Raw genomic sequence first — 24,159 nt, forward strand, 5'->3', positions numbered from 1 at the left:
CCAGCAGCCTCCTCTCTGCTTGCCTGCTACATGCTCCCAGCTCAGTCAGTGCTGAGGCCTCCTGCTGGGGCGGGGGCAGAGGTACATCCTGGCAGGAACCAGGAAGTTCTCCCAATATGCCGCAGTTTGTAGTCCACAACTTGTAGTTCCCAGTTGAATTGTTGAAGCGCACGGGACCTTGGGCTACACAGCGATAGCATTATATACCAGGAATGGCATCATTCCTATTATTGTCATTGTTGCTACTTTTTAATTATTATGACATAATATTATGGTCTGTGTCAAACAGACTATGGACACAGTAGAGGCTGTGGAGAGTGACGCCTCTGCCTCCATCCAGACCTCCAATACTGTGGCATGACTACAAAGGGAGCCCATAAGATCCCTGGGGTGATGTGGAAGTATGTCCTCAGGGAGTTGCCGGTTTCCCTTTGTGCCATGTACCTGTGGTCTCTTTAGCCAGTGTAAGTCAAGCACAGGTCTCTATATTATAAACTTTAAATGATATTATTAACCTGGTACAAGGAAATATAACTGTTTTAATATACAAAGCAAAAAGGCCTGGCCTAAAAGTGTTTTGAAATTGTCTAGCTGGCAGCTTTATTGTCAATTTGGCTTCCATATGCAGCTAAGGGGAAAGAAACGTAAACAACAAGATCTGATTCATGCTGCATTTTAATGCATGGACTGTCATGTTTCATGGCCACATGAGGGCACCAAACCCTAACACTTCTAGGACATGCTGGCCCTTTCAGCAGAGGAAAGAAAACGAGGGTCTCTCTTCATTTTTCTTTTTCTATCACAAATTCTCAGGCTGCATGATACTAAGGTTTAAAAAAAGGAGAGCGAGGAAATATAAAAGGCAAATCTGACCTACGCTGTGACAAGCGGGGTCTATGGGGAATAATAAATCACAAATTTAAAAAATGAAAAACTGAGGATCTATATTTGTTTCTAAGAATTAAGCCTCTAGAGTCTAGAGACGTGGCTTCAGGAAAGAGGACAATTTCAGCACCTCCAACTGACTGGGACTGAAAACGCTAATGATGCTCTGAATATCTAGGTATCTGCTAAGCCATATGTAAGGTGGGGTTGTGATATTTATCAATCTAAGGCAGCGGGTCTCAATCTGTTCCAGAGAAGGAGTCCATTGTACATCAAAAAAGAATGTTGAGACCTCCTTTTTATCTAACAATAAAGAAAGGGAGGGTGGGTGCAACCTGCCTGGATCTCTTTCTGACTCCCTCTAGGTTGCAAACCCATGATCTAAGGTATTTGTGTGGAGCCAATCACCTTGGTATCTTAACACTAAATAAGTATTGAAATAACACTTCCAAAGAAAAAATCCTGGTACACTGGCATCATTGTCTATTGCAGGGTTACCAACTCTATTAGTGCAAGTCTTGTAATATTTGGTGTTTTTATTTAAACCCCGAGTTGTTGAAATTAAGGGCTTGCATGAGAGTCTAAGGGGTTAAAGTAAATGTCTAGCCCTTGCGGTTGCATAGAAACCTTGGAAACTTGAGCCAAGTGCATTCTCAGAAACCAAAAGGCAAAGAAAAAGAACCTAATGTATTATTTCTGGGGGGAAAGGTCACAATTTTTAGCCATGTTCATGATTTGGGGGCCTGATTTCTGCTTTTTAACTCTTGGGATTGGTGAGGCTGCACTAACTGAGCCACCACAGCACTCATTTGTATTGTGCCTTTCACGGAAAATTCTTCTGCATAGGATACGACACTACTGGAAAGACTGGGTTTTGAAAGCAGAACAGTGCTCTGGAATCACGGTCTTACTAAAACGCTGTGAAACCAGACGCTGGAGAGCAACAACGTGCAGCACCAAAGCAAGGGTCTAAAAGCTGGTGTTTCAGAATGACTGCATGATAAGAGAATTACTTTGTTAACCTTTCCTGACTCAGAATGACTGCATGATAAGAATCTGTATCTCTAAAGGTCTGAAAGCAAGCCTGATCTCTTTTACCTTATAGAGATGCAGACGTGCTGCAGCATGCAGGAATAATGCACACTTTTCAGATGATGCAAGTCATCTGAAGAAGTGGGTATTCACCCACGAAAGCTCATGCTGCAGAACGTCTGTTAGTCTATAAGGTGCCACAGGATTCTTTGTTGCATGATAAGAGATTTACTTTGTTAACCTTTCCTCTCCAGACCGGATTTGTTTCAGTCTGTTTTGTTCCTATGGATTTGCCATTCCCAAAAGACAACAGAGTTGGCTGACAAAAAGATGCAAAATATAATCAAATTGACATTCATTTCTAAACTGGCAAACTCTTTTGAAGACAATATGGTACCTATGTTACTGCAAAGTCAGGAGTACCTTATGCGCTGAAAGGCTCCACGTGTTTTATGAGCTAGTCGGTGCTATTTAATAGTAGATTCTTAGTTGCTATAGCAACTGTCATATCCTATGGTATTTATGCTGTGCTATGGTGGAACACCTTTTTTAAGCAACACAGGGATGCCCGGCATGCACGTGTCAAGTATTTAAAAATACATGTTTAAAAAAAATACCTGTTATGAAGTGAACAGGTATGTTGTTAGAAGTTCTTTCTGACATGATGCTTTGCAACAACAGAACAAGTCCTCTCCTTACAGTAATAAACCAACTACGATGATTATCCAGGAGAGTGCTTTGGGATGTGAAAAGAAAGCCCTAAACAATCTGCAGCATTTTTATACGGTTTCTTTGCTGTCAAGTACTATGTAATGCACAGATCTTCATGCTACACACCATCACCAGTAACTACCTTGTGGACTAGTTTCATCACACAGCTAGCAGGTGTATGCAATGATCTCATCAGGGTTGTTCGCAGAGACTGGACCTTCTGAACAAAAAGCACAAGCCTCTCCAACAGGAGTTAAAGGAGAAACTCTGTTACTTGACAACAATAAGAGCTTCTAGCCACTAGAGGGAGACATGATACAGGTAGCCAGCGTGGCTGCCATTATAGCTAAATTTCTGAAAACTCACAGGGTGCTGCTTCTGGATGAATACCCTATGAGGAAATAGACTTCTTGATACCTTCTTGGTAGGGCAAGCTCTTTCTTAGAAAGAAGACTGATGATATTCAGCCAGAGATACTTCAGTAAACGAAGTAGCAAAAAGATCAGTGAAACCACCTCAAAGAGGAAAGCACTGATACACTAGACCAGAAAATGCTGTTAGGAGGACTAATGGGGTTAGAAGAAGGGAGAGTATGGAACTAGTAGATTTAGGATGTGGGAATAAGAAGGGACAATATTTTACTCAGGCAACGTAGCTTATATGTGAGACAGAACATTTCTGCTGGAGCACGTTAGCAACATATCACTGTCCATCTGGCGCACTTTCATCCAATGATGGCCCTTTTCTGTTATCTCATCATTGGCTGGAACGCAGCTGGAGCCTTATTCCAGCTCCCTCTCTTTCCGACCCCTTTAATAGGTGAAGCAGGCAGCCTTTCAAAGCTTAGAGCTGTCATGTGCCCAGTTGAACTCCTGCAATAACAGGGCCTGCTTCCTAGGGAATGGTGATATTTAACTAGTCTTTCTTCTGGTTCTGGATTCTTTAGCTTGAGCCCTGCCCTAGGAAGGTGAAAGTCTGCAGAAGTTCTTCTGAATTGTTTTCCCATATTGACAAAGACTACTGGCTATTTTTAAGGCAATCCATCCTACCTATATGAGGTTAAAGAACACAACATACTTCCTACTAGACACCCTCCTGATCTGCTGCTGTGCCAAGTTAAACAAAAGAGGCATGATCAGCTTCCCTAGATGAAAAATAAACCCTAAATGCATCAGTCAAGCTCTGTAACTGACAGATCAAGGATACTGGACTAAATGGGCTACTAGTCTGATCTGGAGTGGCAGTTTCTCTGTAACCACTAACCCCCACATTCACAGGTAAGGCTAAGTACAGCTGCAGAGTACAGTAGTTTGATGGAGAGTTCTTTAATGCCGTTGTAGGCAGGGGTGGTTTGATCAATCACGCAGTGGTATTGTCTAAAACCATTAGTTTCTTCAAAACTTAAGCTTTCTTGTTGTTTTTTTTAAGTTGGTTTCTAGCCCCTATGGATGCAAACAAAACCCTTCCTGCTTTGAGCAGGGGGTTGGACTAGATGACCTCCTGAGATCTCTTCCAACCCTAATCTTCTATGATTCTATTCCAAATGTGGCCTGCTAAGGTGCTGGCCCTGATCCTGCAAACACACCTGTGCTTAATTTTAAGTGTGTGAATATATCCACTGACTTCACCCAGCAACAAGAGTGAGAAAAAAATCCAGTGACACTACTCATGAGCTTAAAGTTAAGTATATGTGTAAGTGTTTGCAAGATTGGGGCCTTACTGAGTCTGCAAACTGAAACAGTAGCCCTAAGAGGGGTGAGTTGCTTCCATTTATCTCAATGGGGTACTAATTCTGTCTCATCTAAGGCCCCAGTCTGCAAACACTTAAGAAGGTGCATAACTTTGTTCACAGGAGTGGTCCCATTGATTTAAGTATGCATGTAACTGTAGTGACATGAGTAAAGCTGTTAAGTGTTTGCAGGCCTGGGGCCTATATCTGGAGGCTGGTGACAGTAAATGAAGTACAGGAGTACTTGTGGCACCTTAGAGACTAACAAATTTATTTGCGCATAAGCTTTCGTGGGCTACAACCCACTGCATTGGATGCATGTAGTGGAAAATACAGTAGGAAAATATATATATACACAGAGACCATGAAACAATGGTTGTTACCATACACACTATAAGGAGAGTATCAGAGGGGTAGCCGTGTTAGTCTGGATCTGTAAAAGCAACAAAGAATCCTGTGGCACCTTATAGACTAACAGACGTTTTGCAGCATGAGCTTTCGTGGGTGAATACCCACTTCTTCGAAGAAGTGGGTATTCACCCACGAAAGCTCATGCTGCAAAACGTCTGTTAGTCTATAAGGTGCCACAGGATTCTTTGTTGCTTATAAGGAGAGTGATCAGTTAAGGTGAGCTATTATCAGCAGGAGAGATAAAGAACTATTTGTAGTGGTAATGAAAATGGCCCATTTCCAGCAATTGACAAGGAGATGTGAGGAACTGTGTGTGTGTGTGTGTTGGGGGGGTGAAATAGTTTTACTTTGTGTAATGGCCCATCCACTCCCAGTCTAATTTGATGGTGTCCAATTTGCAAATTAATTCCAATTCAGCAGTCTCTCCTTGGAGTCTGTTTTTGAAGTTTTTTTTGTTGTAATATTGCGACTTTTAGGTCTGTAATTGAGTGGCCAGGGAGATTGACGTGTTCTCCGACTGTTTTTTTAATGTTATAATTCTTGACGTCTGATTTGTGTCCATTTATTCTTTTACGTAGAAACTGTCCGGTTTGGCCAATGTACATGGCAGAGGGGCATTGCTGGCACATGATGGCATATATCACATTGGTAGATGTGCAGGTGAACGAGCCCCTGATGGCGTGGCTGATGTGTTTAGGTTCTATGGTGGTGTCCCCTGAATAGATATATGGACAGAGTTGGCAACGGGCTTTGTTGCAAGGATAGGTTCCTGAGTTAGTGTTTGCCAACTACTGTATTTTCCACTACATGCATCCGATTAAGTGGGCTGTAGCCCACGAAAGCTTATGCTCAAATAAATTTGTTAGTTTCTAAGGTGCCACAAGTACTCCTGTTCTTTTTGCGGATACAGACTAACACGGCTGCTACTCTGAAACCAGTAAATGAAGTGTCAGCATTACCTATTTAACTGTTTTACGTCAGCAGAAACTTTTTGCTGTTGTAGTGGGTGCCACAGTTCAGAGCAACTGTGCATCTGTATTGCTCCCTCATGGGCACACACACTCTAGGCTCCAGGCTTCTCACTGTCACCTCTCAGATGGAGATCCGTGTCGCTCTCCCACCCCCCGAGCAGGATTTTTGCAAGCTGCACAGTTTCCTGCCTGCACTGTGTTATTCCCAGCAACCCAGACTACCTTAACAGGCCAGCATCTGTGCTTTGCTCTCTCTTTAGAAGCTATAGAGTGTAATTACCCACAGTTGTAAGTTACCCCGCAGTGCCTTCTAAGCGCATTTATTCTTAAGGTGAAATCATTATCAAGAAAACATATAAAATCAATAAAATTTCCCATATGCATGCTACAAGCCTGCGAGAGCTCACTCATCAGTCTTATGGGGCCTTAGTAGGCCAAGGCCTTCCAAACCTTTCCAGGAAGAATTTGGGACTCTCTTTGGACAGAAGGTTTAAACTCCAGTTTAAATTGTCCTTTCTTTCAGAGGGGTAGCTGTGTTAGACTGTATCCACAAAAACACTGAGGAGTCCGGTGGCACCTTAAAGAGTAACAGATTTATTTGGGCATAAGCTTTCGTGGGTAAAAAAAACCCCACTTCTTTTTACCCACGAAAGCTTATGCCCAAATAAATCTGTTACTCTTTAAGGTGCCACTGGACTCCTCATTGTTTTTGTCCTTTCTTTGTTAGTCTCTGGAGAATCCAGTCTGAACCAGTATATGCGAGTCTTTCCAGGTGTCAAGTATCAGAGGGGTAGCCGTGTTAGTCTGGTTCTGTAGAAGCAGCAAAGAATCCTGTGGCACCTTATAGACTAACCTCTCTGGAGGTGTTACAACCTGAGTGAATTTGCCTAATCACCCCCCACTGTTCGTAGTTCCTGGAGGACTGTTGTCACCCTCCCCCATGCAACTGCATACAATCCCTGGCCCACAATTATACATACACTTAATACAGTAAAATCTCCCAAAGGTATTGCAGGAAATTGCCATATCTGTCACAGTCAGAACTTAAGCTTATACATTTTTGTTTTTATTCATTATTATTTGTGTTGCAGTAGCGGTCAGGGGTTCCATTCAGGATCAGAGACCCATGGTGCTAGGCTAATATTTCTCAACCTTTTCAGGTTGGCGACTCCTTATTTAAAGTAAAAAATGTTCACAATCCCCTTACAGCTACTGTAAGAGTAAAAAGGTATCGGTGATAACAAAGCTAAGTTTAATCATTTCTTTGTGAGTGTGTTTCCAGAGGTTGACAAAAAATACTTGACCTTCAAGGGTAAGGGTGGGCAGGGAGAGGGGGAGAGAGATTTTTTTTGCTTTGCATTGTAATAAAATTTTCAAAGCATCTCAACCCCCTCAACTGACTTTTGTGACACCCCCTCCTGAGGTCATATCTAGAGTGGCCATATTTTCCAAAAGGAAAATGGGACACCATGCTGGCTTGGCCTGAGCCCTCTCCACTCCCTCGGTGTCAGACGGGGGTTGCTGGAACCCTCCCTTACCCTCCCCCGCCCCCATGGCTGGGGTCGCTGGAACCCTGCCTGCACCCTTGCAAGGAGCTGACATCACTGCTTGCCCCCGTATATTCCTCCATACCACACCACACTTTTTTGACAAAAGTGAGTATTTGTCCCATTTGCTCTTGCCAACTGATCAAGTCAGCAAGAGCAAACAGGACAAATGCCTAGTTTTGCCAAAAAAGTCGGGATGGTCGGGACAGGGCTTAAAAAAGCAACTGTCCCAGCCAAAATGGGATGTAGCGTCACCCTAGTCATAACCCACTGGTTGAGAAACATTGCTAAGGGATGTACAAACACCTAGTAGGAGACAGTGCCCAAAGGAAACACTCTAAGGAGTTTCTCTCCTAAAAATGACTGCAGTCTAAGGATCTCATCCTGTAAGCACGTACGTGTGTGAGTAACTTAACTCACAGGAGTATTTTCATTCGCTGCTCACGTGTGTAAGCGTGAGCAGGATCAGATCTGATGTCAGGCTTAAGGGACGTTAATTTCTATTGTATTAATATTTGTACTGCAGTAGCTCCGAGGTGTTCCAGTCACAGACCAGGAGCCTCTTGCACTAGTCGTTGTACAAACAAACTCAAAATCTAGTTAGTTTAAAAAAAAAAGAAGAACTACTTCAGACCCGAGCCCAGGTGCTGAGTTTCCCAGTCATTTTGGTGGTTTTACAAACATTTTCCTAATTTTAAACTGTTTTTTCCTCCCTTGTTGCTGTGTGAAAGTCCCACCCACACCGGACTGGCTGAGTGACAACACTAGGCAGCTGATCCAGCTCCCAGCTCGGTTAGCCCCTAATGCCAGGGATGGCAAGTTGTATGGGCCCGTGGTGCCTGGGCTCTAGCAATATTCAGGGCCCGGCACCACCAATGTTTGGGGGCGGGTCTCTCCCCTGGCCCCACCTGCCACCCCTGCGCACCTCCCCTGAGTGTCCCCCAGCCCTCACTTGCTGCCCCTGCATTCCTGCCTCTCCCCTGCAGCTCTGCGCTGCCTCTGCTCTGCTGGCTCCCAGCATCAACTGCCACCGCAGGGTCCTAGTGCCCCCTATTCTGGAATGGCAGGGCAGGCTGCCCTGACCCTGCCCTTCTGCCTCAGACCCTTCCCTTTTCCAACAGGACCCTCCACCAGCACAGGGCCCCCACCTGCCCGCAGTCACCACTCCCCAAACTCCTCATCCCCAACCCTGCCCCACTCCAGAGCTCACACCCCCAGCCAGAGCCCTCACCGCCCGCACCCCTACCTTCTGCCCAAGCCCTGAGCCCCTCCCACACCCCAAACCACTCATCCCCAGCCAGAGCACTCATCTGCCCACACCCTAACCCTCTGCCCTAGCCCTGAGCCCCTCCCACACCCCAAACCCCTCATCCCCAGCCCCAGCCAGAGCCCTCACCGCCCGCACCCCTACCTTCTGCCCTAGCCCTGAGCCCCTCCCACACCCCAAACCACTCATCCCCAGCCAGAGCCCTCATCTGCCCACACCCTAACCCTCTGCCCTAGCCCTGAGCCCCCTCCTGCATCATGCACCCCTCATCCCTGGCCCCACCTCACAGCCCTCACCCCACTCCCCAACCCTCTGCCCAGGGGCAGCTCCAAGCCCCAGCACGCCAAGCGTGTGCCTGGGGCGGCAAGCCACGGGGGGCGCTCTGCCGGTCGTCGTGAGGGTGGCAGGCAGGCTGCCTTCGGCGGCATGCCTGCGGAGGGTCTGCTGGTCCCGCAGCTTCGGCGGACCTCCTGCAGGCTGCCGCCGAATTTGCGGGACCGGGGACCTCCTGCAGGCAAGCCGCCGAAGGCAGCCTGCCTGCCGTGCTTGGGGCAGCAAAATACTTACAGCCGCCCCTGCCTCTGCCCTAGTCCTGAGCCCCCTCCCAACCCTAAACCCCTCGTCCCCCGCCCCACCCCACAGCCCTCACCCCTGTACCCTAACCCTCTACCCTAGCCCTGAGCCCCTCCCACACCGCAAACCCCTCATCTCCAGCCAGAGCACTCATCCGCCCACACCCTAACCTTCTGCCCCAGCTCAGAGCCCCCTCCCACACCCCAAAGCCCTCATCCCCAGCCCCACCCCAGAGCCCTCACATTTTTACATTATTTTAAAAAATATATATTGGCTTACAAGGCGGGGGGGGGGGAAGGGGGGGGGACTTGGACTGTTCTGGGTACCACCAAAAATTATACAAACCTGCCGCCCCTGCCTAATGCTCAGCCCAGCAGGGGCTCACGCAATCCGGTAGGGAGGTGGCAGACAGGCTGTAGCTTTCATCAGCGCTCATTAGCATCTGTGTCCCTGGCAGGTCACGCAACCCAGCACAGCCTAGCACAGAGCAAGGAGGTGGGGCTGCATTTCACAGTGCTGAGGGAGCCTGCTAATGTGAAAGTTCTGTATAGGAAACTAGCAGTCTAGCGTTTTATGTTCTTTCCAACACCAGAGAGTTTGGTTCAGTGTGGTGGGTGGAAAGGGTAAAGGTGACACAGCCTTGTTGTACTGGTTATTGCTTTATTTTTAGCTTTGTGATGGTTTGTTCTCTAGTAAATCTCTTGGGTTACATTGTTTTGTATTGGTTTATCCAGGTCATATCATTGTGATTTGCTAGGTTTCATTTCTCATGTATAAAGGAAACACAAGGATTGTTTCATTTTTTTCCTAAAAATATCAAGTCTAGTCATGCCTTGACTAGAGATCTGGTCATGGGAGCTTCCTCCGACCTTAACTGAAGAGATAGAAGGTTGAATCTTTCACAGTTTTTCTCCCTGGCCTTATGTCAGTTTGCATTGACAAAATCAGAGTTTTAAACAGTAAAACTCCTTCCCTGCTCAGTCTCCTGTTATATCAGAATCTAGCTAGGTTCCTCATTTTGCTGGAGAATTTTTTGAAAGTTAGGAGCTATTGAGACCTGATATTTCTAACTTCAAGGAAAAAATAATTTTGAGGGAGAAAAACCTTAAGTCCCTTTATATACTCGTTTATGCCCTTTGTTTGTTAACACTTTTTTTCTTTGCACTTAACTGTCTTGGTCCTGCAAAGAACCACGCCTATTGAACCCAGTAACAGGGCTCTGTGCTAGCACAAGGATAGCCCTTTTGGGGCTTACTGCAGGATCAGGCCTAAGTTCTTTGCAACTAGGCCAGAAGGAATTAGTGTCTGTCTGTCTGTCTGAACATGTGGCAGTTTTCCCTCTGTGATATCACTTTCTTTTCTTTTAGGGTTTTGCCTGGGAATTCTGCACCATGCTGTGGTAAGAGCAGTGCAGGTTAGACCCAAGAATAAAAAAGATATTACAATTTTTAGCCTAACCCTGTTCCCAACTTCTGGCTAATTTTACTCTGCGCAGACCATTATTACTTGTTTTCAACCTTCCCTATACCTAATCTCCAACTTCTGTCTTATTTCTTGCTCCTCCTACAGCCCATCCTACTCCTCCTCTCCGTTTTCAGAGTTTAATTTTTTGTCCTACATTCTCCTCCCCACATCTTCCCTCAAGGCTGCAGATCCTCTTTCTACCAACTGAGGGCCAGAAACAGCAGAGCAGCTTTCAGTTGTGAACTAGACCTGACTTGCCCTTCCTTTCTGGTCAATTGAGAGCCAACCAGCGGGTAGGGAGCTGGGGAAAGCTTACAGCAGCTAAGGGTTAGGAACAAAGTGTTTACAGAGGGCAACAACATCAAGACTGAATCAGTATTGCCAACTCCAAGTGTTCAAAAATGAGATTTTAAAAATCTTTTTATTTGCCTCTTGAGAGTTTTGCATTTTCAAGACTGTCTCTACAACTATGAGAGTTGCAAACTTACAGTAATTTAAAAAAATTTAAAGCAGAGATTTTCACATAATCTCCTGAGTCTAGGTGCTGAGGCTATATTGCATGACTCTTCTCAAATTGTGAGATTTGGTGGCACTATGAGATTAGATAGATTGGCCAGAGAAAAATAATTAGGTGTGTGAAAATGTTTGAGTCTTAAGAGAAGAATGAAGACCATGTGCAATGGGGATAGGGATTTGAGATATGTTCATCTTAGAAAAGAGATGACTAAAGGGGAAGATGAGAGGTCTATAAAATCATGAATGGTATGGAGAAAATGAACAGGGAAATATTATTTTCCCTTCACATACAACAAGAAGTAGGGGTCACCTGATAAAATTGATAGGCAGCAGGTTTAAAACAAACATTAGGAAGTACTTTTTCACACAACATTCAGTCAACTTGTGGAACTCGTTGCCAGAGGATGTTGTGAAGGCCAAAAGTATAAATGGGCTTAAAAAAGAATTAGATAAGTTCAGGGGTAGGTAACCTATGACACGTGTGCCAAAGGCAGCACGCGAGCTGATTTTCAGTGGCACTCACACTGCCTGGGTTCTGGCCACCGGCACGGGGGGCTCTGCATTTTAATTTAATTTTAAATGAAGCTTCTTAAACATTTTAAAAACCTTATTTACTTCACCTACAACAATAGTTTAGTTCTATATTATAGACTTATAGAAAGAGACCTTCTAAAAATGTTAAAATGTATTACTGGCACGCGAAACCTGAAATGAGAGTGAATAAATGAAGACTCGGCACACCGCTTCTGAAAGGTTGCCAACCGTTGGATAAGTTCCTGGAGGATAGGTCCATTAATGGCTATTAGCCAAGATCATCAGGGCTGTAACCCTCATGCTTTGGATATTCCTAAATGAGTGTTTTTCAAACCGTGGGTCGCAGCATGTAGGGCGTTGGGTCACCTTGCTCTAGTCAGCACTGCCAACGGGGACATTTAAAGTCCCATTGGCGGTGCTGCCCAGCTAAGGCAGGCTCATGCCTATCTTTTTCGACACCGTGCTTTGCCTGGGAAGCAGCCAGCAGCGGGTCCGGCTTCTAGGCAGGTGGGCCACAGGGCTCTGTGCACTGCCCCCGCCCTGAGTACCGGCTCTGCACTCCCATTGGCTGGCAACCGGCCAATGAGAATGGGGGTGGGGGGAGTCCCTGCAGGCAAGAGTCACACCTCCGCCTAGGAGCCAGACCTGCTGCTGGCTGCTTCCAGGGCGCGGTGTGGTCTGCGGTGCACCCCAGCTGCACTGCTGACCAGGAGCTGCCAGAGGTAAGTCTGTGCCCCAATCCCCGGCCCTGAGTCCCCCCCAATCCTGGAGCCCCTCCTGCACCCAAACCCCTCATCCCTGGCACCACTTGAGGCTGCACCTCCAGTCCTGAACCCTGCCCCCCTTCTGCACCCTTGCCCCAGCCCAGAGCCCCCTTTCACACTCTGAACCCCTCATTCCCAGCACCACCCCACAGCCCTCAACCCCGCACCCCAACCCTCTGCCCCAGCCCTGAGCCCCCTCCCACACCCCAAACCCCTCATCCCCAGCACTGTTGGGTCACAGGCATCAACAGTTTTCTTCAGCTGGGTCCCCAGGAAAAAAGTTTGAAAACCACTGCCCTAAACCACCAACTGCTAGAAGCTGAGATTGGACAGGGCAGGGATCGCTCAATAATTGCCCTGCTCTGTTCATTCCCTCTGAAGCACCTGGCAGCGGCCACTGCCAGAAGAGGAGGATACTGAGCTAGCTGGACCATTGTCTGACCCAGTAGGACTGTTTGTACGTTCCCTTGCGGTTCCGGCCGTAGGTGCTGGAGGTGTTGGGCCAGGCAAGGCATTTGTGAGCTGGCCAGACGCGCTAGGAGGAGGAGAAGTGGAGGAGCCCCCAGCGAGGGGGAAAGCACTAAGCTGAGGGCACACTGTGCCCAGCTATGATGTGCATGGTGAGCCCCGTGCAGCAAAAGGGCAGGTGCCCTGGTGAGGTGGGGGCTCCTCTGCCACCACCTCCTGGTGGGCACGTGGCGGGAAGGAGGGATTACAGGGCTGCTCTCAGCCAGGCCCCACTTCTGCTGGCATTGGAGTCAATGGCCAGGAGCCCAGGCAGGCCCGCCTAGCTCATTGGCAGATATTTGAACACTAGACTCCACCTCGTCCTTTCCCTCAGCCAGTTACAGCTAAGGGGCGGGTCTGAGCTCCATGGTAACCCCTCAGCCAGTCGCACGTTAAGGGGCGGGTGGGGCTGAGCACCATGGTAACCCATCACCCAATGGAAGGCTGGATCCCATGTGGGCGGTGCTACACGCTCAGGAGACAGCCAATGACGGTCAGCGGTTGGCTGTGGGCGGGGCTTCATGGTGGAGGCATTCCCCAATGGCAGGCCTGGTAAGGGGGGCGGGCGGCCGTTTCTTTGTGGGCTTTGACAATAAAATGGCGGGTGGGGGGAAGGCGGGGCTGGCTAGTGTGCTTGGTCCCGCCCCCTCTCTCAGGCGCGGAGCGGTCGGTGAGGCGGGAGCCGGGCTCGGGTCGGGGAGGAGCGGGAGGCGACGAGGCGGTGAGTGGGGTCGGGCTCAGCGCTCGGCGGGCCCGGGATTAGCCGCCAGCCGGGTTTGTCGTTGCCCCGCGGGCAGAGAAATGAGGCGCCGGGTCTGGAGGCGGGTAGGCGGGGGAGAGCCCGGGGTGGAAAGCGGATTCAAAATGGCGGCGGATCCCCCTCCCCGGGGTCCCAGGGCAGAGAGGGGCGACGAGCCGCAGTTGCCGCCGCCCAGGGTCTCCTCGGATCGGGGTAGGTCGCTTTGCGGCAGGGAAGGCGCCCCCCGAGTACTCCGCAGCCTCCGCTCACTGCTTCCCTTTCTCCCCCGCGTCTCAGTGCCCCCCTCGCGCGTGCTGCCCCGCAGGTCCAGTGCACTGGCCGGGACCCACCTTCACCCAGGCCAGCAGCTCCCCACACGCACCCTGGCCCCCCTCCCCCCAGTTCTTAATCCCCGCCGCAGCCCTTTGCTCCTCCCCCACCTCCTTACTCCGGGGCGGTGTTTTCCCCTCACATCCTCTGCCATCACCAGCACATACCGTCTCTGTGCTTCTGGGAGAGTGACTCCTGCCACCCCGCGGGGCCTGCACTTTTAGGGGGGTGGGCCACTGCCCTGCCACTGTGGGAGGACACCTTTGTCATCCCGGGGGGATAACCCCCCACCCACACAGCCATATGCACCTTTGCGCTTTTCCAGCCCTATCGCCACCACATGCACCTTTTTACTCTGTCCACTACATCCTCTGTATGTTAGGGGGAAGACTAAACTATCCTTTTGTCCCATCTGCTCATTACCATTACGTACATCCCTGTACTCCCACATCCATCTCACACAACTCTATATTGCTAGGGGTGGGTGACCTGGCACTGTCCCCACCAGGCTCCTAAGGGTTGCCTTTTCCCATAACCACATGCTCTACTTGGGTATTGTGTCTCGGAAATGGTGTTTGTGCAGTCTTTTCTAATTTAGCAAAATCTGGACCTAAATTCTGTGGTAAAGTCACTGTGTTTCTACAGCGAACTGGAAGCTCTGTGCCAGAGTCAAGTAAATTTAAAACTTAATTATTTTAATGAATTCACACGTTAATAATACTATTCCTGGAACTACTTTTTATATTCAATCCAATATATTTTATGCTATTCTTCAAATTTTCAGATGTCCGTCTGCTGCAGATTTTTGTTTTGACACATCTGTATTGTTGTAGGAGCTGTCAAAGATTAACCGCAAAATCGAGGGACTCTTGCAGCTTTTGGCAAACAGGAAAACAGAACAGTTTGGGCTTTTGGCACTCATGTAGTAGAGTGCTAGGGAAAGGATGTAACTTTTCTTCCCCTTTTTAGACAAGATTAAAGTTTACTTGAAATTGTTGGGGGCAGGGTACTTGAACTTTTAGCTTCCAAACAGACCACAGTCTTGACATCATTTGTCACTGAGTCCAACAGCTCAGTGTGGACCAAGCACACTTGTTGAATTGCTCTGATATAGTGATCAGCAGAGAAACAAGTGTTTACAATTAAATTTATTAGCCCTGGTCTACACTACATAGTTAGGTCAACGTAAGGCAGCTTATGTATATGGACATAGTTCAGTAGACATCAGTGGGAGCAAGGCTGTAGTGTGTAAGTGTACTACCACACTGAATATAACTCCCACTCCACGAGAGGCAGAGGGCTTGTGTCAGTTAGTTAGGATGACATATAGACACTGAATTACCTATATCAGCTGTTGGCTGTTGGTGTCCACTCCAAACTGGGCTGCCACCCAAGCTCCTGGCTTGGGCTGCTGCCCAGGCTTCTGTGCTCCCCCCCCCCTTGCTCCCAGCAGGAAGCCTGGCTGCCCCATCTGGACTCTTAGTTCCCTGTCAGGAGCATAGCAGCCAACCGGACTTGAAGCTCTGATCTCCACACCAGAGATCAGAAGCCCCAGGCAGTTCTTTCTTCCCTCCTCTCTTCTCCCTCCCCCACAGCTGGGGAGTGGCAAAGCAAGAAGCCCTGGGTTATCTGGCACTCAGCCCCCCACACTGCCCCTCCTTAGTCAGTGGAAGCACTCCAGGTGAGGGGAGACACCACCAACAGAAGGAGTGTGGTAGTATAAATTGACTTAACCTAGCTTGATTTAAGATTGTAATGTAGATATGTCCTTAGTTTTTAGAGTTAGCACCCTTTTGCGATGAATGGCCAGTTCATAACTACTGTGGGTTCTCTGCAGGTGCAGGAAAAACAGCACGATGTGTATATTGCACGCTGTTTAAAAAAAAATCAGAAGGGCTAAAAACTCAAGTTTTTAAATTAAGTTTTAGATTCTGGGGCACAATTGTGTGTCAGTGGGTGGAATCTGCAGTAGGCTTTGTTACCATATAACTATGAAAAATAGGACTCTACTTAATAAGAGGATGCAAAGAGAACCTATTTGTTCTTGTGAGCAAAAATCACATGCAACAGGTCATGTGTATTGTTTTCTTGTGTTGGGTACCTGTTCCTTGAAGTTCCAGTTTGACTGGGCTGAAACTGTCTCTGTAGTATCACTTTGTCCTTTAGTTTCTGGACCTGATAATGAATCCTCCCCTCTGTCCTTTTATCGAAAGCTCATGTTCTCTTCAGCAGGCATTCCCATTTCATTCAGTTGTTTTGACAGGTGATAGTGACTGTCTTCTGAAGTAAGGCTTTATTTTCTAGAATGCTCAAATATCTATATAGTAATAAAGAACTCCTATCTTGGTTACTTATTCTCAAATCTGCAGCATCTTTTAATGTTGCTTGATCTTTACTAGAATGTCTTGATTTTATTTTAAGAGGGTTCAGTCAGATTCAGGATGCAGATGGCTACCATGTAGTCCAGATGCATTCTGTAACAGATTGTCCTTAGGGTGTACAACTGGTAAAAAGTAGCATTATTGGGGAAATGCCCCCCCCCCCCCCCCGCCGCCGCCCTTTTTATTTAACTGAGCTGGGGTCACTGAATTCTTATTTGTGACAGATGTTTCTAGAAGAAAACTTGGGTTATTTTTGTACTTTACCCTTGAAGCTTTCAGAATTTCAAATGAAATAGCTATTTTTTTCCTGATCCAGTAACTCTAGTGCAGAGAACATTCATAGTCAATATGTTAAGAGGTCTATCAAACTTTATTTAGCCCCAAATTTGTTTTGAAAGTCTACTTGCTTTTATGAACAAAACATATTTCTCCTACACTATATGCTAGCAAATCTATCCCCTTGCAAGGCAAATTTTAGTCAAAGTTCTCATGGCTGCTGCTATAGGAAAACTCACCTCATAAATCAGTAATGTATTATACCCCAGTTATTCAAGTAGCATGAGGCACACAGCTTTTATGTGGATAATTGGGAGCTCAGCTAATAGATATGGGAGGAGACATGCAGAGGCCAGCTCTTTGCAGTCCTGACCAAGGGTTTCTGCTCTGCCCCGCTTGCTCCCATGACAGTGGGGCTGCAGAGGGCTCCCTGTGCTGCCACGACTAGTGACACCCAATCTTTGCAGGTGTGGGACAGAGCAGAAATCCCTGGCCAAGGCTAGACTTTGCTCTGCCCTGCCAAAAATGCAACCGTCCCTGTGCCTGTAGGGATCAAGTGTCACTGGCCCCGTGACAGTGCAGGGAGTCCTGAAGCTCTGCTATCACAACCCTGCACTCACTCACTCACTTCTATGACAGCAGGGCTGCAAAGGGTTCCCTGTGCTGCTGCAAGACCATTCAGCAGCAGGGTGGCTTTCCCGCTTGGGGCTTGTCATCCTTTTTCTTCTTGCAGTCCTGGCTGGGGGTCTCTATTAACGGAACCTCTGCCTTATCTGAATTCCTTCCTTATCTCCCTACATTAGATACAGTGGGGACAAGGAAGGGATTTGGATAATGTGGAGGTTTGGATAGTAGGGTTTCAGGTAAATGGGAGTATACTGCATGTTTTTCCTTTTGTTTTACAGAGATTTCTTTTCTCTTACGTAATTTTTATGTATATTTCAATACCCCAAGTGACTGCTAAATATTTAGTTTACTATTTCAGTGGCTAAGAAAGAGGAGAAGAAGGAAGAATGGTTCAGTGGTTAGGGCGTTAGCCTAGGACTTAGGAGACCCTGGGTTTAAGTCCTTGCTTTCACACAGATTTTCTGTGTGACTTTGGGCGAATCACTCAGCCTCTCTGCTCAAAATCTGTACAATGGGGATAATAGCACCGCCCTGCCTTACAGGTGTGTTACGAGGCTCAGTTCATTAAAGTTTGTGAGGCGCTCAGATAATCAAGTAATGGAGACTATATAAAGTACCTGAAATAGCAAACAAGGGATGAAGTTTGACTCCTGTAATTGACTGACTTCCTGTCTCCTCCTGCCTGGTAGGTGAAGCTATAAGACTTGCTGTATGGAATCTTGTTCTATAGCATGGGAGAAGAGGAAGGACTCCACCAAACACAGTTACTGGTATGTAATTTCTTAAGTGAAACTTTTAAATCAGCTATATGTTGTGCAGTCTCAGAAATTGGGCACCAAGATTCTGTACTTATGATGTGGGTTATCAATTTGCAAGTGAATCAATGCAATAGAAACCAGTGGGACATTCTGGCAAAATCTGAATATTTTTTTTATTTAGTTTAATCTCCGCTTGGTGCTGTTCCTATATTTGAATTCCCCCACAAAGCAGTACGTTAGAGTTAAGATGCAGGTTCTCAATATTATTTGCTCCACATTCCTTTCCATTTAGTGAGTTTACTTTTCAAATATCAAATGTTTGAAAAACAGTTTTATGGTCAATAGGGTGGAATAGATCCCTTAGAATAACATTACAGTTAAAGTGGAAAAACAATGTAGCAAACCAGGAGATGCAGAATTAAGGTGACATTAACCACACAAGCTTGGGGTAAGTAGCCCCGATATGTACTGCTGTCCAGAATTTTCCAGTATCCCACAAGCAAGGCATACTTACCCCAAGAGTGTCTCTGTCCAAACGGACACTTGATTTCTGAGAACCACAATTTTAGCAGGGCAAGTATCTAAAATTCCACACACAATGAAAAGTGAGGTGCCCACAGAACCATAGTATCAGCAGTGTAATATATTAACGATCTGGAAGAGGGGTGAACACTCGGGTGACATACTTTTTTAGAGGGGTAGCCATGTTAGTCTGGATCTGTAAAAAGTATCAGATGAAGTGGGTATTCACCCACGAAAGCTTATGCTCCAATACGTCTGTTAGTCTATAAGGTGCCACAGGACTTTGATACTTTTTTAGTGAGCATTGTATTCTAAGGAATTTTAGAAGCCCTTTAACCTGCCATTCTGTTCCCTAGTTTAAAGTCAATGTAGACAAATGCAGTCTAACATGTTGGAAGGAACAATTTACCTTGTCATATGTTGGATTTTGGGTTAACTAACCACACAGGAAAAAGATGTGGAGGAGAGCTCATAAAAGAACATCTGCTCGATGCACAGTAGAGGTCAGAAACATAAAATGAGAGATTAGGGTGTACTGAGGGAAGTAGAGAGAAATACTGAAAATGTCATGGGGGAAGTTAGTACATTTTCATCTTGAATAACTTGTTTAGGTTTGGTTACCCCCTCAAAAAAAAAATAAAGGGGGTGGGGGGAAATATGTCAGACATAAAACATACTGGGTCAGACCAGTGTTTCATCTAGCTCAGTATCCTGTCTCTGACAGTGGCCAGTGACAGGTGTTTCAGAGGCCTGAAAAGAATAGATTAATTTTGAGTATTCCATCCGGTCACACAGTCTCAGTTTCTGGCAGTCCAGAGGTTTAGGGACACCCAGAGGATGGGGTTGTGTCCCTGATGATCTTGGCTAATAGCCATTGGTGGACTTATCCTCCGTGAGCTTTAGTTCTTTTTTGAACCTAGGCATGCTTAGACTTCTATATGAGGAGGGATTAAGAAGGGGCACTATAAAGGTGTATAGAATAGTAAATTGTGTAGTGAACATCATGTGTGCACCTTGGCCTGCCCTACACTGGGAGGGGGTCGGTCTAAGATACGCAACTTCGGCTACGAGAATAGCGTAGCTGAAGTCGATGTAGCTTAGATCAACTTAGAATCACTTCGCGTCCTTGCGGCGCGGGATCGATGGCTGCCGCTCCCCCGTTGACTTTGCTTCCGCCTCTTACTGAGCTGGAGTTCAGCAGTTGACAGGAGAGCGATTGGGGATTGATTTATCGTGTCTATACTACACACAATAAATCGATCCCCGATAGATGGATCACTACCTGCAGTATAGATGTACCCTCTGACTTACCCTGACTGTTGCATTAGAATCAGGGGGCACCCATTGAAATTCAAGGCCAATTTAATTTTTTTCTTTTTTAAACACCTAACAAATTACCTTGTGGCACTCACAACTCTAAGATGTGGTCAATATCAGTAAAATTCAGAGAACATTTGTATGCTTATCAGAGCTATCTAGTCTAACTGCAGATACTGGTGTAACACACATTTCAGAAGATAAATCAATCACTGACTGGCTGCCTGTAGTTTTAAAACAGACTTTCCCGTGTAGGTATGTTGCTGTAAAATTGTCCATTGTGTTTTACACATCCCTCTGAAGCATCTTGTACAAGATGCATCATTGCTAACACCTAGTATGACAATTCTTATGTCTTCAAGTGATTTTAATTGTTTCTGAAATGAAAGATTCTAAAGTTTTTTGCAGTAGTCTCATTTCTGCAGTGTTTAACTTGTTAGGCCACTGGATTGTGCTAAAGAGTCTCACTTTTTCTCCACAGGACACAATGTTTGTGCGAGGACTGAAGAGAAAATGTTTTGATGGTGAAGAAGATATTGAAGGAACTCTGGCTGGTTTTAAGGCTATCCCTTCATATAATCTTCAGCGACAGTCACTTTTAGATATGTCTTTGGTCAAACTTCAATTATGCCACATGCTCGTTGAACCTAATCTTTGTCGTTCGGTACTTATAGCCAATACAGTGCGGCAAATCCAAGAGGAAATGACCCAGGATGGGACTTGGCAGATGATAAATACACAGAGTGCAGGACAGACTTCTCTAGATCGTCTAGTTTCAACAGATATCCTTTGCCGTTCATCCAAGGAACAAGCTGAAGGAAAACTTGTTCCAGTTTATAGTACCTTCACTAAAGACTGTGAGGGTACCCAGTCACAAGATAATTCGGAAATTATGTCAACAGTTACGTCACCACAAGTTCCAAAAAACCTACAAAGTAACCTGTGGGAAATGGAGAACCCACAAGAAAATAGAGGAAACTTTCAAAAATCATTAGATCAAATATTTGAGACGTTAGAGAATAAAAGTCCTAATACAGTTGAAGATCTATTTTCAGAAGTTGACAATTCTTACTATGACCTAGATACAGTATTAACAGGAATGATGAGCAACACAAAAATGGGACACTGTGATCTCGAAACATTTCCTTCTCAGACATCCACAAATTCTAACTCTAACTGTAAATCTGATCTTAATGAGCTTGATCATATTGTGGAGATCCTTGTTGAATCTTGAAACTGTTAAATGTGCAGAAGACAAAGATCCTTCAAGGAAACAGAGGACTTGTGGAAACAATTTTTAAGATAGAATAAACTATCAAAACTGCACATGTATTTTATAAAAAAATATAAAGCACTTCATATTGCAAAACGTTAATTTTTGAAGTTAACATGCAATTTGTAGTGTCACTCTGTTTTGTCCATTTGACTGTAAATACATACTGTAAATGATTTTAAGTTAGAGCCCAAGGCTTTCAGAATTTGGCTTTTTTTGCAAACTTTTCTAGCCTTTGAAGGGGGTGTATGTTCAGTAAGGGTTTCGTTCTGTCTTTCTTGTTTTCCTTCGCGCTCCTCTGTTCCACTCCTCCTCCTCTCCCCCCCCCCCCCAAAAAAAAAAAAAAAAGAGGCAGCAGTTATAGAGAGACTGGGTTCTCCTTTACCTCCTGACTCTGGATCAACACTTCATTCCTACCACCACCTAATTCCTTCCCTATCCACTTCCTCTGTTCTGCCTGCAGTTACTGCAGGGCTCTTGAGGAGCAATATGCAATAGTTCCCATTATCCTAGTTTTTAGTCTGTTTTTGCGCCAAAAAAAAAATTCTGTTTAAATATAGTTTTTAAAGTGTTTATCAATGTTTAGATTTTTTCCAGCTATTTTCCTAAAGTATATTTTTTACTATAAATATCCTGTCAGCTGCTAATTTAGTAACTTTTAATCATAAATATTTGCAGTTGATGTATTTTTGAAAGACTTTCAAGAAGGGATTTGTTTTTACCATGAGCTACCTTATGTAGTTCAGTAAAGTGTGTAAGTGTAAATATACGTTTTATACGTTACATTAAAATGTAAGCGCTGTTTTCATTCTTTTATAGAGTAGTACTTTACTAAACTAAGAATTGTATAATTATGCTTTTTATACAACTTGAGCATCATTAGAGGAATAGCTGATACAGCTAGGTGCAATTACAGTTCAAACCACATTTTTGTTAATTTCAGACCTAAATTATACAGGTTTTTATTTATGTGTATTTATATGTAAATGTCATCAAGTGAATTGTTTATCATTGAAGTCTACCATCAAATAGTTGTTTATATGAGAACTGTCTTGCGCTAATTACTACAAAAAGTATTACTAGAGGCCTTTAAATCTCTAATGATGTGTTCCGATGTCTTGTCTAAATTAGTATGTCCCACTCTACCTAGACTTTCTTATCAAACTATTTTTGATTAACAGAAGTTAATATAATGTGGGTTAGTATTTGCTTTCATTATGGACTTACACATTCGTTTTAGAGTGTGTGTAATTCATCTTGTCCCTAAGGGCACTTTGGAGGGGGGGAATCAAATGTGATGTATGTTTTTGCTATAAAATGAGCAATTTTTACCTTGGTAAACTGGTGCTGGGGAAAAAAAATCAAAGTACATGATAGGAAAGGGAGGGAAAAGAGAGATGTTCCTGGAACCTTTTGGTATTGTCTGTATAGGGAGAAGAGATTGCAAATAGTTCAGTTTTCACTGGTGTATCAAGGGACTGAGTACAACGTGGAAAAAATAAACGTTTTTTTGCATTTAGCAGACCTTTTTGTCTTCCCACAGGTGATCTGACATTTCATGTCTGTCTCATGATTCTCAAATCTCTAACTAGGGATTTTAAGTACATTCCAGTTCCTCACTTCCATGAAACTTATTTCTAAATATAAATACCCTTGTTTCGAGTGTGTGTAGCTGAATATGTCTTTAACTTAGAGTTTTAATAGTTTAAGTGCTTTTGAAAATGGCTGGTTGAAAAGGCAGCATTGAATAGCTAAGTTTTCCCACCACAGTAGTTGGATGCATATTTTTAACTCAAGTTTGTGTCAGACAATACCATTTGTATGTGAGCTTTCAGTGAACATGAAAATGGTTTGTTTTTTTTGTATTAAACTTGGACATGAGGTGGTCTTTATTTGCTTAATAGTAAAACATTGCTTTCATAATTCCAAGCAGAGTTTTTATTAAAGAACTAGCTGGATGAAGCACCGCATGAAAACTTGCAAGTTAAATTGGTACGACTTAGCTGGATTCAAAATGTACTATAGAGGGCTTTAATATTTAATAGATTAGAAAATATTTGCATCAACACACAAATTAGAAGGTGACACAGCAGGTAATCCTTATTAAACTGGATACAAGTGCTGTAACCTTTCTCTTTATTTATTGTAGTCAAATAATTGTTTTATAAATGCAACCTAGGTTTTATATTGCAATTGGTGTGACCACAGCATGGATGGTGATCACTCCTTCCTAAATCTAATGATGCTCATAGAAACTTGCTTGAGATGTCTGTTTTCCGGATGGATCCAAAGGGTGAGTAAGTTAGGGTTAAACATCAGGCATCTCCCCCATAGATGCCTCAAAAGGCATACAGAAGAGCATTAGTGTAGTTGTGTACCTAGAGTCTGAAAAATTTCCCCCAAGATTGCTTTGATGTTTAAACATTCTTAATTAACTTTTCTGTCTTCGGCAGGTGGAAGTTGCTGATGCCTTTCCTTTTAAAGGGCTAGCTTTTTCAAGAATGCCTACATTAAATTACAGATGTAGGGAAGACACACATGTTCAGCATTCTGTACAATGACTGAGCTAGGATGCGTCTACAGTTGTATATGGGACTTGTCAAATATGTAAGTGCACAAATTACATTAAATGCAGCATAGCTGTACTAAGCATCTTGACAAGCATGTTCTATGAACTGAAAGAATATTTTTCTATTATGCAATTATACCTAGCTGTTAGTTTAATGTGCAGAGAGTCTTTCCAGCTAAGCCAAGTATTATCTGCTTTGGCTAATATATGCATTTATAGAATTGGCCTTTCAAAAGATATATGCATCTTATTTCACTTGACTCCTAAAATTAACTTTAAAATGTTGGTTTTGAATATGTAATGTTGCATGTCAGTTACCCTAAACTGAGGCCCAGATTTTTTTAAAGGTATTTAGGCATTGCTGCACCTTGGATTTAGGCACCTAAGTGTCTGAATCCCTTTTTGAAAGTGAAATTTAGACTCCTAAATCAGTTAAGCATTGTAATGCTGAGCACA

General features: G+C 44.8%; 1 protein-coding gene across 3 annotated transcripts; it reads left to right on the top strand.

Annotated features, from left to right (window-relative positions):
* The first annotated feature begins 13,392 nt into the window (after window positions 1-13,392).
* Window positions 13,393-23,026, top strand: CDCA4 (cell division cycle associated 4). Of its 3 annotated transcripts, none has more exons than XM_039533233.1 (3): window positions 13,393-13,463; window positions 17,954-18,034; window positions 20,343-23,026. In XM_039533233.1, exons 2-3 carry the CDS (start codon window positions 17,996-17,998, stop codon window positions 21,093-21,095), a joined length of 792 nt encoding a protein of 263 aa, XP_039389167.1. In that variant the 5' UTR covers window positions 13,393-13,463; window positions 17,954-17,995; the 3' UTR covers window positions 21,096-23,026. The 3 variants fall into 3 exon arrangements, with proteins under 3 accessions (XP_039389167.1, XP_039389166.1, XP_039389168.1); XM_039533232.1 differs by lacking the exon at window positions 13,393-13,463 and adding an exon at window positions 13,518-13,632; XM_039533234.1 differs by lacking the exon at window positions 13,393-13,463 and adding an exon at window positions 13,778-13,863.
* Window positions 23,027-24,159: the final 1,133 nt, after the last annotated feature.

Source organism: Mauremys reevesii, linkage group 4, assembly GCF_016161935.1.
Source record: "Mauremys reevesii isolate NIE-2019 linkage group 4, ASM1616193v1, whole genome shotgun sequence".
Classification (NCBI taxonomy): domain Eukaryota; kingdom Metazoa; phylum Chordata; order Testudines; family Geoemydidae; genus Mauremys; species Mauremys reevesii.